The sequence below is a fragment of the Populus nigra genome, chromosome 7, assembly GCF_951802175.1.
Source record: "Populus nigra chromosome 7, ddPopNigr1.1, whole genome shotgun sequence".
NCBI classification, from domain to species: domain Eukaryota; kingdom Viridiplantae; phylum Streptophyta; class Magnoliopsida; order Malpighiales; family Salicaceae; genus Populus; species Populus nigra.
The window spans coordinates 21,630,212-21,643,611 of record NC_084858.1 but is presented as its reverse complement, the minus strand read 5'-3'; the positions used below and the strand labels follow the sequence as shown (position 1 = coordinate 21,643,611).

General features: G+C 35.1%; 1 protein-coding gene across 2 annotated transcripts; it reads right to left on the bottom strand.

Moving 5' to 3' along the window:
- Positions 1 to 776: 776 nt before the first annotated feature.
- LOC133698642 (starch synthase 3, chloroplastic/amyloplastic) lies at positions 777 to 10,865 on the bottom strand. Of its 2 annotated transcripts, none has more exons than XM_062121633.1 (16): positions 10,311 to 10,865; positions 9,811 to 9,874; positions 8,345 to 9,670; positions 7,740 to 7,954; positions 7,064 to 7,334; positions 6,446 to 6,621; positions 5,512 to 5,619; positions 4,991 to 5,100; positions 4,762 to 4,867; positions 4,206 to 4,376; positions 3,946 to 4,074; positions 3,338 to 3,520; positions 2,487 to 2,618; positions 2,280 to 2,391; positions 1,678 to 1,801; positions 777 to 1,185 (listed from the first exon to the last, which is right to left on the bottom strand). In XM_062121633.1, exons 1-16 carry the CDS (start codon positions 10,443 to 10,445, stop codon positions 1,056 to 1,058), a joined length of 3,492 nt encoding a protein of 1,163 aa, XP_061977617.1. In that variant the 5' UTR covers positions 10,446 to 10,865; the 3' UTR covers positions 777 to 1,055. The 2 variants fall into 2 exon arrangements, with proteins under 2 accessions (XP_061977617.1, XP_061977618.1); XM_062121634.1 differs by having other exon boundaries at positions 8,510 to 9,670.
- Between the last annotated feature and the right edge of the window lie 2,535 nt (positions 10,866 to 13,400).

The window sequence follows — 13,400 nt, the reverse complement described above, 5'->3', positions numbered from 1 at the left end:
TCCTACCATCCAAAAAGGATCTAATAGTAAAGTCTTGATGATAAGAGAAGCGAACCACACCCTTTTCTGCTTTTTACATGGGGATTGTTCGTGTGGTGCTTTTGAGATCTAGTGGTAATAAATTTGAGAGGGTTGACCAACCCTAGGGTTTAAGATACATTTTGCTCTTTCTTTGTGCATTTGCCACTACGATTCAATCCTCGTGTAGTTGTTATGCTTTAGTTATTATTATGATTCAAGCCTCATGGGGTTTTTTTTTTTTTTAAAGTCAAAACAATATAATAATGGTTACCATAGTCTTAAACCCCTGCACCTCAAGGTCCACATAAAAGTCATTAAGCAATCATCCCCACCGGTCTTTGGTCTCTTCAATGCCAAGCCAGAGACGAAGCAACTTATGTGGCTAATATGGCAAACTCGGTGGCTAGTTGATATGGAAACTTGTACTTGCTAACTGGGGCCCTTCTTGAGAGGGTATGTACGAAGCTACAGTCAATTCCCTCAAGTTGTCAACAGTGACATTCAATCTCCACAGTTTGTAATCAAAAGTGGCAGCCTAAACGCAGTGAAGACATGAACTTTCCTTGAAAAAATGTTGAGCTGGTGCTTTTCATGTGAAGGAGATGTAATCATATGACTTGTATGATGTGTAAATTGTCTTGTAATACAGAAGGGTTAGGGTTTGTTAACGACAGACCTCCACTATCCCTCTCGTGCAAGCCACAACCAAGATGCATGCTGAATTTTGGAAAAAATAAACCTCTAGGATTAGCCCCTTTTGGAGATGCTAATGAATATTGATTGATAATATAAACGATCAAAGGTACATAAAAGTGTAGCCTATAGTTTTGTGCTACACAAAAATGGACGATCCATTTCGAGCTCTAACACTGAATACTGATATGACCTAGCATATTATTTGGAGTGGGCAACTTATGTGCAAGAAATTACCCTGCGGAATGATAAAAAAATCAGAGGTGTGCCACTAAACATGTACAAACTATGGTACCGGATTGAGTTGCATATTGCCCTCTTGGCCTACTGATTTCTTGTTTTCACTTGCGTGCTGAATGGTAAAGCTCCAAGTAATCGAGAGCAGGCTTATTCCAAGACCAGTCTTGCTCCATCACCTTTTTACACATCGAGTTAAACCAATCCCGACCGTCGTACCAGGCAGAGATTGCCCTGAAAGATTCATTGGAAAATAAATATTACCGAACAAAATATATTCAAAAGGCAAGCTTGCATATGCAAGCGATAACAGGCAAGAGGGATCAGTGTCATCTTAACATTTTACAGCATCCCCATCAAAACTTTAATTGTTTCTTCTTCACATGTTCAAGAATGAAGATAAAGTTCCAGTACAAAAATAAGATGGCAAAAGAAGTTTTCCGTGATGAGGAAAAAGAACCAAAAGAATTGCTAAGTGGCTTGCTTATGTACTCCAGGCACTCCACGTCAGTAGCATATGTTAAATGGTATGGCATCTTCACATTACGATTATATCAGGGCAGACACTGGAAACGATAGTTTACCGTGTGTTCAAGTTTGTGGGTGTTAAATTGCACCGATGATATCCTCATATTCAAGATTTTCCAAAGGGGAAACATCGGAGACATAACTTGTGTGCGTGTGTTTAAACATGCAGTTCACTAAAGAAGATAAACATCCACTCACCTATTTAGAGCATAATCAACACCAGCAGGGTCAGCTCCATCAAAGTTAAATCCATTTGGTTCAAGACCTTGTGCTTTGGCTCTTTCTTTGTCATGGTCAACATCAAACACAGTGTCGAAAAGCCCTAAAGAAGAAATAGCATGAAAATGGACTACTTAGCATACTTTAATTGCTGGTACTAGCTTGAGAAGTGCACTAGAGAACTTGTAGACAGTAATCTTGTCAAGAAGCACCACAGAGTCGCAAGGCATTTGACTAGGAAAGTAGAAATTAATTTCAAGTCTACCAGATGCCAAAAAAGCACAGTATGAAGTATCCAAGAGCTAGTAACACTTCCCCTACCCAAACCCATCATCCTCGTTACTAGTGATAATAATACAAAGCACCATCAGAGTTTTTCTCTCTTTTTTGTAGGTGCAATGACAACCTGGTGGTCAACATACACACCTCAAAAGTGGGTCTAGAAAAAGTTTAAAAAGGAAATTCTTCTTATATTTAAAGAATAATTCATTGGAGATCATTTTTCTTCTTTTTTTGAAAAAAAAAAAAAACTAGAATAAGTTGAGATATTTTGTCAACGTAAAAGAAAGATGGGTACTCACCTCCAGTTTTTCGAACAACAGCTATTGAACCATATCTCATAGCAGTAAGCTGGGTCAGTCCACAAGGCTCAAAAATAGATGGGACTAGAATGAAATCAGCACCCGCATATATCTACCAAACAAAAAAGAAGATTTTCCTGGTCAGTTGCAAAAGGAAGAGGTAAGTTCATTGAAACAAAAATTGAATGTGAAGTTGCAGGAGAATACCAAGTGCGAAAGAGGCTCATCATAAGTCAAACAAAGGCGAGCACGGTCATGGTGACTAGAATGCAAGTGGTTGGCCAAATTCACAAAATCATTCTGGACACGGGGATCTGGAGCTGAACCAAGCAATACAACCTATACACAAATTTCATTTCACAGAAATAGTAAGATGTTATTATGCTTCAACATATGCATTGTTCAAACCTGCAGATGACTTAAGACCTACTAATGGACTTCCATAATTCTTATGTTGGCATTCAGATCATAACTGTGATGATATTATTGCTGAATCACAATAACAGAAACACAAGGAAAGATAGAAGACAGGATAAGTTGGGGGTGGGTAGGTGGCGATGTATCAGCCAGATTACACAGCAGTCAGGATGCTTCAGGCCACTCTCAATGCTGCTCTGTGCTGGAAGGAAACCTAGATGGATTACAGTACTTGTAACTTTTTTTTTCTTTAGATAAGTGATGGGTCAAGTGCTGAGATCATGTCCAACATTAAAGGAGTCTACACTGCCAAACAAGAAATTGGCCACATTCTCAACTGTTAACAATCCAATAACTAAGCAATACTCTGCAAAGGAATAGCTCCCATTTAAAGCGAAAAAGTGGCATGCATTTAATGGTTTTTCACCATGCAATTCTGTGCCACTATTCAAGAGACATGTTATTGTCTTGGTGTATCTCAATCAGTCAACAGAACCAAAACATTTACTGCTAGCATTGCACTTTAATGATTGGGAAATAGCTGGCAGAGATAGATATTGTTGAAAAGCAGTCCTATGGGCTGATAAATAATCCACAATAAGAAGAGAATTTGAGAAACAGGAAATCGGATAGAAAAGAACCTGCCCACCGCGCTCTAAGGTGCGCCAAATTGCATGCTTGATGAGATGGATTCCCTTTTGATGTGTCAAGCGAGTAATTATTCCTACCAGAGGAAGATCAGCCTTTTTCAAACCAAGCCTTTGTTGCAAAGCCTCCTTGGCAGCTCTTTTTCCTTCAACAACATTCTCGGAAGTATAAGGTACCTGGACTAATAGATATTAGCCACAATTGCTTGGCGGAAGAAATCTGAATCTCCAAAGAAGATTACAATTAAAGACAAAAAAGTGCTCCGTTCTAATAAACCATCTTAAACCTTGAAAAGTAATCAAAAAAGGTATGCATAGAGTTTCAATCAAAATGACAACCCTCAATGTTTGCAAATGCATTAAAGACAAATAATGGCACTTGCATTTCAGAATGGATTCCAATTGCAATCTTCAACCACGCATGGCCATGCATTCACAGGGCCAATCTTTCATTTCACTTCTAATGCATAGATGTATGTATCCAATTAGTAGGTTGCAAATTCATGGAAGATGGAGCATACTAGGAAGCGTTTAGAACTTAAGGACTTCAATTCAAGAACCATCAGTCAAAAAAATTCAAAATGATATGGTAACCCACTTACAGGAATGTATGTATCATTATAAGGGTCCCATATATCAGGGTCAATTCCATTTAGGATGCCATGGAACTTGTGGAGATGAGAAGCAATTAAAGGATTTCCTGAAATCTCCCTTGAATATGTGGGAGATACCTGCAAAAACAACAACAAAAAAAAATATATTCTCAGGTGCCGCCACAGAAATCATAAAACAGTGAAAATATTATTAAAAAAAGTTGATTGAAAAACTAGAAAATGCAAAAGAAAGAGCAACAATTACTTACAGTTGTAGCCTTGTCAGAATATGCCATAGCTTTCCCAATGTTGTTTGCCCCAAATTCAAGATTATGAATGGTGAAGACTACCCGGGATTTACTAAGACCATAATGCATATAATGGTCCTTAAACAACCATGCAACTGGAGCACTAGACCAATCATGGCAATGGATAATATCCTGGAAGTGTAAAGCACTGATTAACACATGTAGTAGGAAGAAAAGAAATAGATTCAATGAGCATATTCAGAAGGACAGGACTGGTTGATTTGGTCAGATAGATATCATAGATTAACAATCATTGTCGCAACCAGCAGCAAAAGCTGGTTTTGAAAGTTGGTCATGGAGAATAACTTCCTGAAATCCATTCTTCTACACATAATTAATTGTATTTTTCCTATCACAATGTTTATATATGGACTTTATTAGGGTGTATTCAATGAATGACATCATAACTTCATTATGTATTAAGTAAAATTTACCACCCATGCAAAAGAGATATTCTAAGAACTAGTATATTTTAACAAAATAACTGCTTGATGCTGAATCAAATCATTTAACTTACAGGATGAAATCCACTTTGTTGTAAAAATTCAAGGGCTGCATGGCAAAAGAAACCAAATCTCTCCCCATCATTCTTGCAGCCATATACGCAACCTGCCCAAAACATTCTGCAAGAAAATAATGCATTCAGAGACCTTATCAGGCATTTTGTTATATGAAGTGATAATTATGGTGGAACTATATGTACAAGCAGGCAACACTTTGAGGGTACTGTAGAGCACAAAAGTTACCCATTTTGAGGCTCCAAGAAATAGACAGAAAGGCCTTCCACCTTCCCAAACCATACTTTTATTTCAGTCCCACCCCAGGAATAGCTTCTCTGGTAGTGCAAATCTTTCACCTGTTTCAGAGAGCACGTTTAAAAATTTAATAGAAGCAGTGCTTCATGTTTTACAGAAAAACAAGGTGCAAAACCTACTATTTAGTTTGATAGTGTCATTTTAATTCTTACAGGACAAATCACTTTTCTTATTGAAAGACACATGTAATAGTAGTGCATTTATTATTTTATTTAGAAGAGTTTTTTTTTTTTTTTTTTTTGGGGGGGGGGGGGGGGTACCCTACCCTTGCTAGTGAACTGCAACATTCTGATACTTAAATCATCCAAACATAATATGAAGGACTAATACTTCAACAATCTTTATTAATGGACCTCCAACAGAGAGGTGTAAGACCACGTGTGGGACATAAAAATACACTAAAGGATGAATAACACAAAATCTTCAATTTGTGGAAGTTGCAATGAGCTTACATGGCTAATCTTCATACAGTCATACTTTGGAAGAATGATGTCCACACTGTGGTTTAAATCTTGAACTGCACGGGAGAGACTAGTCACAACATCACCAAGCCCACCAACCTGCAAGAGATTTATCACAGAATAGTTGTACAAGTATACAAAAAAAAAAAAAAAGAATAAGAACAAGAAGAATAAGAATAAGAAGTATGTTATTTTAAGACAAGTTGCTTAATGGTGTACTTTAGCCAACGGAATGCAAATGAGGGTTAATTCACTAAGCACATAACTTGTTGTGAGAAGTTATGCTCGGAAACAAGACTCCGTCCCCTATTCTACTAGTAGAAAAATGTTGCTCATGACTCAAAGTATGCCTTTCATATGAAATCATAACCCAATTTTTATGGCTTGTGTGTGTGTGTGTGTGTGTGTGTCTATAAGTTATGCTACACATTAATCTGCTTCTGGTATTTGGAGGCTCTTTTCCTACCTTACATGTTAGCACCTTAACACGTTTCTTTCAATTATTTGGGGTTTTGATGAGTGAGGTGTCAAGAAAATTGAAAGGTTTAGTAGCCTATAACTCACACAGAATAGATACCAATGTGGTTAAAAGGCTCGAGTCCAAACACTTTGGATTCAGTGTACAAAATTAATATCACTATTTGCTCCTGATTGTTTTAAAAAGACCTTATATTCAATGAAAGAAAAAGAGAGAGAACAAGTCAGGAGTAGATGTAATTGAGACAAAACAGAGTAATCAAGAAAGCCATGAAGGATGTTAGGTTAAGGTGGAAAAGGAGATGTTAGAAGTGAAATGGATAGTTCACACCTTATACGTAATGGCTAATACACTTAACAAACAATGAATTTATTTCTTTGACAATAATGTAACTTTCAAACCCCGTAGCCCCAAGACAGTATCATACAGGTTATGCACTAAAATTACCTTCGCGATTGGGGCCATTTCAACAGCAATATGCACAATGTGCATCGGTGGTTCTTTTGCAATTCCTCCAGACACTGGTATGTGATAATCCATGCCTTCTCTATTGTCAAAAATTCCACCATCTTCCTTCTCAGAGAATACAAAATCCATCATGTAGGCATCCAATGGAACCTTGACTGCAAAAAACACACAAAATGAAACTTTTTTTCCTGAAAAAACCCACAATCTCTTAGTAAGTGTGCTATCTGTACTGACATGATATGCCATCATCCTTTACACATTTAAACTTGCGTATAGATGATTAACATGCCTACTTAAGGGATAATGAGCTAAAATGTATGCTGGAAAGAAATTCCTTGGCATCAGATATGAAAGAAATTGAACCCAATGCAAGTCATCTGTGAGCTGTATGACACTGCTTACAATGTCCATGACAAGAAAAACCCAGAGTGAGGCGACAACAGCAAAGATGATACAAACACCAAAATATGAATGCTACAATCACACATAAACTGAAGATAAGCCACCATATTAAATGGAAGGAAATTGCTAAATAAATAAATAATTCTTATCACACATAAAAGAACAAAGAATGAAAAGCTGGAACTAAAAGCTTACCAGTGGCTTTGACGTGAGAGCCATTATCTGCAGGCAACATTTTCTGAGGTGGCAATGGACCCTTGCGGTGGGTCCAACGGTTGAATGAACCTCTGAACCAAACTTCAGGTTTACCATTCAGAATGGTGTTAGCAGGATTATAGAAAACTGTCACGGTGCTTCCAGCCTGAACATCAAGAGGCTCAGTATAAACTATATGCTTTTGTGACAGCAGAAACCTTTTCAAAGTTTGTTCCTTTGTTTCAGCTTTAATACGTGCTGTTTTCTCAGCCTGAGACAAGAGAAAGCATAGAGGCAGCGGGACTTAGTAAACTTGAAATTCAGAAAGTTACAATATGACAAGATTTCATAAAATTTAACAAAAAATAAGTCCAAAGAAGGATGCAGAACAGACAACCTCTTTTAACTGTTAAAGAATTCCACTAATGGCACTTGTTAACAAGATAACATACACTCAGAGTGACCAGCAGCAGAAAGTTAAGTGGCTGTTCTATGTGTTCAGTATGGGAGCCAAGGTTACTAGCAGACCACAAAACATGTAGTAGAAATTTCAGCCATGTTTATGTTGTGCGTGATTCAAAGATAACCGATCATGCTTTTATAAGTGCCAGAGCACAAAATCTTGATCCTCCTATTCTAATTCTAGTATTTTGAATGTAGCATCATGTTAACTGACCTTGGCACGTATAGCATCCTCTCTTAACCTCCTCTTTTCCTGTAGTTTCCTATATATTTGGTGTTCTTCCTCAACCCAATACAATTCTTCAGGAATACCATTTGGGACAATAGCATGGAAATCTTGGCGATGATTGTTATCATACACAGTGGCACTCTGAGGTGGACCATCAGCAAAGACCCAATCCAGGACAAAGGCTCGATCAGGTACAACAACTGCAAAAGACATTGTTGAACAAAAAATTCCTATGATACAGCAAGGATAAACCAACAAAACAGAATCATGCAGGGCAAGGTTGACACAGACATAGCATCCTTCTTGTGCCAGTTTTAAAAAGGTGCATCCAGGCCTACCAAAAGAGATGAAGAGAAGAATCATGCAGTAATAATTCATAAAAGAAGAATATCGGGGACCTTTTCTATTTGTTAAAAATAATAACATTGCCAATTTCTTCTTTCTTCCAATTTCCCTAAAAAAGTACCACGCCAGATTGAAATTTCAAGATAATCAAAAACAAATTGTTCGTGTGACTATAAGGCTCAATAGACAATGTAAAAAGAAATAAAGCACCATTACTAGATTAAAGAAGATATATTCAAGCATACCATTAGCATACCACCAATCGCCATCCTTTTTGTCAGAGCTGACAAGTCTCTCAACAATGGACAATCCATCCTTCCAATTATTATGCCCCCCATGAACCCAAAGGTCATTAGCATGGGCTAGAGGACCTGAGCTTTTGTTATAATATAACTTGATCGTGTCCTTACCTTTGAACTCACTAGGTTCTACGTGGCAAACATTATTGAAGGACCTTGCAGCCTTTTTCATCAGTTCTTGCAATGTTCTTCTCCTTTTTTCAATTTCTGCCCTTGCCTGTGCTCTATCAGCTTCACTTGCAGCCTTCTCTGCTTCTCGTCGCCTCTGCTCTTCTGCTAATCTTTCCTTCACAGCTTGCTCCTTTGCAAGTTTCTCCAGTTCCCGACGTTTTTCCTCAAGCAAGAAATCATCAAATGCAAATGCATCCATTCCACCTTCAACAAGAATGTAGAAATCCTTCCTGTCATTATTGTCATAGACATCTTGCCCATTGAAGAACACAAAGTCCATCTTATATGCTTCTTTTGGAACATGAACCTGGCAAGACCACCAATCCCCATTGAGATGGGTCTTGCTCAACCTAAAGGTAAAAGATTTCCATCTCCAGTCATTGAATGCTCCCATAATCAAAATATCTGGTTCGTCACTCAAGGTTGATAGACTTCTATTAAGGAACACTTCTATGTCTTCATCGGGTTTCACCATCTGCGGATAGACAAACAATTTGTTACCCTTAGAGAAGTTTTCCTCGGCAAGCCTCTCAATTTCTTGCTTACGCAATTTTTCTTCAGCAAGCCTATCAGTTTCTTTTTTACGCAATTTTTCTTCCATTTCCAACTTCAATTTTATTTGTAGAGAATCATCTTCAGTCTTTCTCGCATCAATTGAAATGCTCCTCTCTTTCACAATACCATCATTCTTCAAGTCATCATTTTGGCTTCCCTCTAAAGCAATTTTATCCTCTGACAGGGTCACATCCTTACCAACTCTACTGATACTTCCATTTTTGACCACTTGATTACCATTAGCAACAGCCACCTTTTTACTCATCAAAGATACTTCCTCTCCTATCTTTTCTTCATCGACTTTTTTCTCCCCAGAATGTTCAATTGCCAGTTCTTCATCCTCATCAACCTGTGTTTCTAGTGTTTGCTTGTTGGCCTCTGCAATCTCACTAGATTTTGGTGTAATTGAACCCTCTTTCTCTCCATTGTTTTCTAAATCTCTCTTCTGGGTGCTTGTTCCAACAGGTGTTTTCGGCGTGAATCCCTTCGGAGAAGAGCCTCTAGACCTAGCATTTGACATTTTTCTCTGTCTCCTCTTAGAAAAATCTGCATATAAATGCAGTTCAAATTCTAAACTATATTCAAATTCATCAATAAGCATTTAAAACCTAAATCCAAATATTATATCATATCTCCTTTTTCCTATAAAATCCAAAGAAAGAAAAAAGAGCAAAACTTGAACAAACCAGCAGTTGCAGCTATTCGAAATGAAACTCCACTTGCTGGAAACTCCTTCCTCCATGAATTAAGCTAAAACCAAACACAACAAAGTAAAAAACTCAGTATCCAGTAGACTCATACAATACAGTTTACTCGCTTTCATCTGCTTAGAATAAATTAATTCTCAGTCACAGATTAAAAATTATAATCACAGTCACCACAATGAACAAAAAAGCCAATGGAATCCCAATAATTAACAAAAACATTACAATCAGCAGCACAAAAACAAAAACAAAATCACACTAACAAACCAATCAAAATCCCAAAAAACAAAAACATTTAAAAACCCAACAGCAACCAACATTGAACAGAAACATCCAACTAAAACCAGAACAAAAAAAAATTCCATTCTTCATCCCAGAACCAACAAAACCAATAACAATTCCATCAAAACAAATACATAACACATTAAAAAACAGGAACTAAATGAGCCGATGAATCATTTTAGAGTAAGAAAGACACTTACACTTGAAAGTTGTCCACTTCTAACATGAGGGAAAGACCCAACAAGAAAAGGTTTAAACTTTAAACCATTTCTTTCACTAAAAACACCCCTTCCACTACAACTCAATGGACTTTGTACTAGCAAAGCCACTTCCATGGCTTTCTATTTTCAGAAACAAAACAGAAAGTTTTTGTGCGAGCAAAACCCACTTCAAACTTTAAATCTTTCACTCCAAAACTGAACTTATAGTTGCTAATCCATTGATCAAGACTCGATCTTTTCTATTCTTCCAATAAAATTATGCATGTTCTTAGCACTGTTTAATTTCTTTCTTAAAAAAAAACATAATCTCTGATAAACAGTACTTCAAAAGTCATAGAATCTCGGCCATAAGTGTCAAAATTGTTGCTCTCTGTTTTGCAAAAATAGTGATCTAAAATGGGGGTTGTTTTTGAACCGTTGATTGATGGGAAAAATTGTGTCAATGATTTTATAATGGTGGAGATGGATTTGATGAGAGGGTTTATTGTGGGGTTGTATGTGGTGAAGTGGAGCCAGAGATAATTTAAAACTTTTAGGGGATTTTCTTTTGAAAGGGTTATGCTTTTGAGAGGCAGTTAGTGTATGATAGGCTTGGATGGCTCCAGGATCGGAATAAGAATTGTCCCATCAAATGGAGACATGCCATGTCAGCAAATCCTCTGTGGCTTGTAGTGTTTGGAATTTTGTTAATATAAATGATATTTCTTTTTTATTTTTTATATTAATATATTAAAAATATCTAAAATTATATAAAAAAATACATTTGAAGTAAAAAAATAAATTAAAAAATTTTTAATAGCATTTTTTGAATGCAAAAACAAATATATTCTTACCAAACTCTAATTTTATCAATAATAAATGTTGATTATATCTCAGAAAAATATATCAATTTTATTGTTGATTGTTCAAAATTCAATGAATTTTTTTTAGAGATTCTTTGATACATCATTTTCACTTATTATTTTTAAAAATAAAAAATAAAAAATTATATATATTTTTAAAAAAAACTCGTAAGAGATTGTCAATTTCTTTTATAACTACAAAACATAGTTTTTAAAACCATAATAATTATAGTTGATTAGTTTTTTTATAAAAAGAATATCAGGCTTTAGATTTTTATTTTTAAAAACTTGAAAACTAACATAAAAATGAAAACAACAATTCATACTAAACTAATCAGTTGTAGTCAGAATAATTAATTCTAATTTGACTCATGACTTGATTTAATATTTAGTTAAAAACTAGTGTTACAAGTTGAACAGATTAACTCAGATGAATATAAAACAAAATCGTTTAAGCTTTATAAAAAAAAAGAGCTAACATAACATAAATTCATTTTTAATAAAATTAGAATAAATTTTCGATTAAGTTACAAATTGACTCATTAGATTACCTAGATTATACTAGGATTAAATTTTACCTAATTTTATTTAAAATCTAGTCTAAACTAGAATTTGAACTAGTAAGTCATTAGATTGAATGCTGGGTTGGGTGAGATTTAATAACACAAGTTTAGTGTTGAAAACCAGCAAACAGTTGAAATAAAAAAGCAAAACATAAAGTAGAGGTTAAAAAAATAAATTAAATATTGGGTAGATAGATAGTCTTTGGAATTGGCCTACAAGAATTATCGTTTTCATATTATTGCAAGAAAGGAGAGAAACATGAATGGACAGGTTCCAGAGCATAAAGCTTACATCAAATCTTTGTAAGAGGTTTAACCGAGAAATATTCTGACATTTTTTTTTTAAAAAACCCTTTAAATAATTTAATTGTTACTTTGAAATGAAGTTGATTTAATTACTATAATAATAATAATAATCTCATGAGGACTATTCATTCACAAGAAAAGAATATCGATTAATTTAAATGAACAGAGGTACACAAGAACGTGCTAAATAAATCATAATAATCATCAATCTAGGCTTGTGAAGGGATTAAAGAATAAAATCCTCATTTTATTTATTACCTTAATAAACTTTAGGTTAGGGTTCTTAGTACGTACAGGACTAAACAAAATAAAAGGAAATATTCCAATCTAAGAAATAATAAAATAAAATAAGAAGGAAATATGCTCGTGGTTATCACTTTGCATAGAATTTCTCGATGGGAGGGCAAGGACTTTTGTCAGAGAAATGAGATCTCTGATTTTGATGAAATCTTGCCGGGGAAATTCAGGTGGCTGAGTAATGGCTGTACACGTGTTGGTTATAAAATTTTATTGGGTCAACTTCACAATTTGACATGAGAAGGGATTTGTTTTTTTAATAAAAGAGAAGGATATTTTTGTTTTTCAAGAAAAACAGTATTATTTTTAATTTTTTAATAAAAATCCTTCAAATCATATTATTTTAGCTTTTTAAAAAAATTATAATTTGAGTTGATCTATCAACTCATGGAACATTTATTCTAACTCAAAACACGAGTTTTAGATTAAGTAAATTCTCAATTTAAGTTTTATAACTATAAGTTTTAGGAATGTAATTCATTAATTAATTAAGATTTCATATATATAGTCAATTTAAAAGCTTTGGATTAGAATCGTTTGAAGGATGGAAATAAATTCTGAGACGAAGGGCACTGCTTTTACCATGCAACTTAGAATCTATCAAGTTTTTTTTTTTTTTTTTATAATTGAGAAAAGGAAAATGATTAAAATATGAAGTAAGAGTGGCGATGGGGATCGGTGGGGGCATTTACATGACTGATTGGTGGAAGACGTGTTCAAGGCTGATTTAATTATGAGTCAAGAAATTCCTGCAAAAGCCAAAAGTTTCGCAAATGATTAAGGGCGAGAGATTGGCATATATGGCCTCCAGAAAGATAAGCTAGAATTTAGTAAATATCTTTGTTCTTTGATGCATAGTTCTACTTCCCAGCCACCTCAATAGCTGCAAGGTCAGTTTTTGGGTTCTTTTGAATAAAAAAACCCAAATTTTAAAATTTTTTTCTCCTGAAAATATATACATAAAAATTCAATATATATCTAATCCCAAAACATGAACAAATTAGATTTAAAAAATTAGATAAAGTCAAAGAACCTTCTGAAGTTTTGATTTACATTTAAAA

What these genes read in the sequence shown, in the direction of transcription:
- LOC133698642 (XM_062121633.1), bottom strand. Translation starts at nt 10,445, where the DNA reads ATGGAAGTGGCTTTGCTAGTACAAAGTCCATTGAGTTGTAGTGGAAGG. An exon ending in CTCTCACGTCAAAGCCACTG is followed by an intron (nt 6,622 to 7,063) that starts GTAAGCTTTTAG and finishes TGTTTTTTGCAG; the next exon opens with TCAAGGTTCCATTGGATGCC. An exon ending in ATTCTGACAAGGCTACAACT is followed by an intron (nt 4,075 to 4,205) that starts GTAAGTAATTGT and finishes TTGTTTTTGCAG; the next exon opens with GTATCTCCCACATATTCAAG.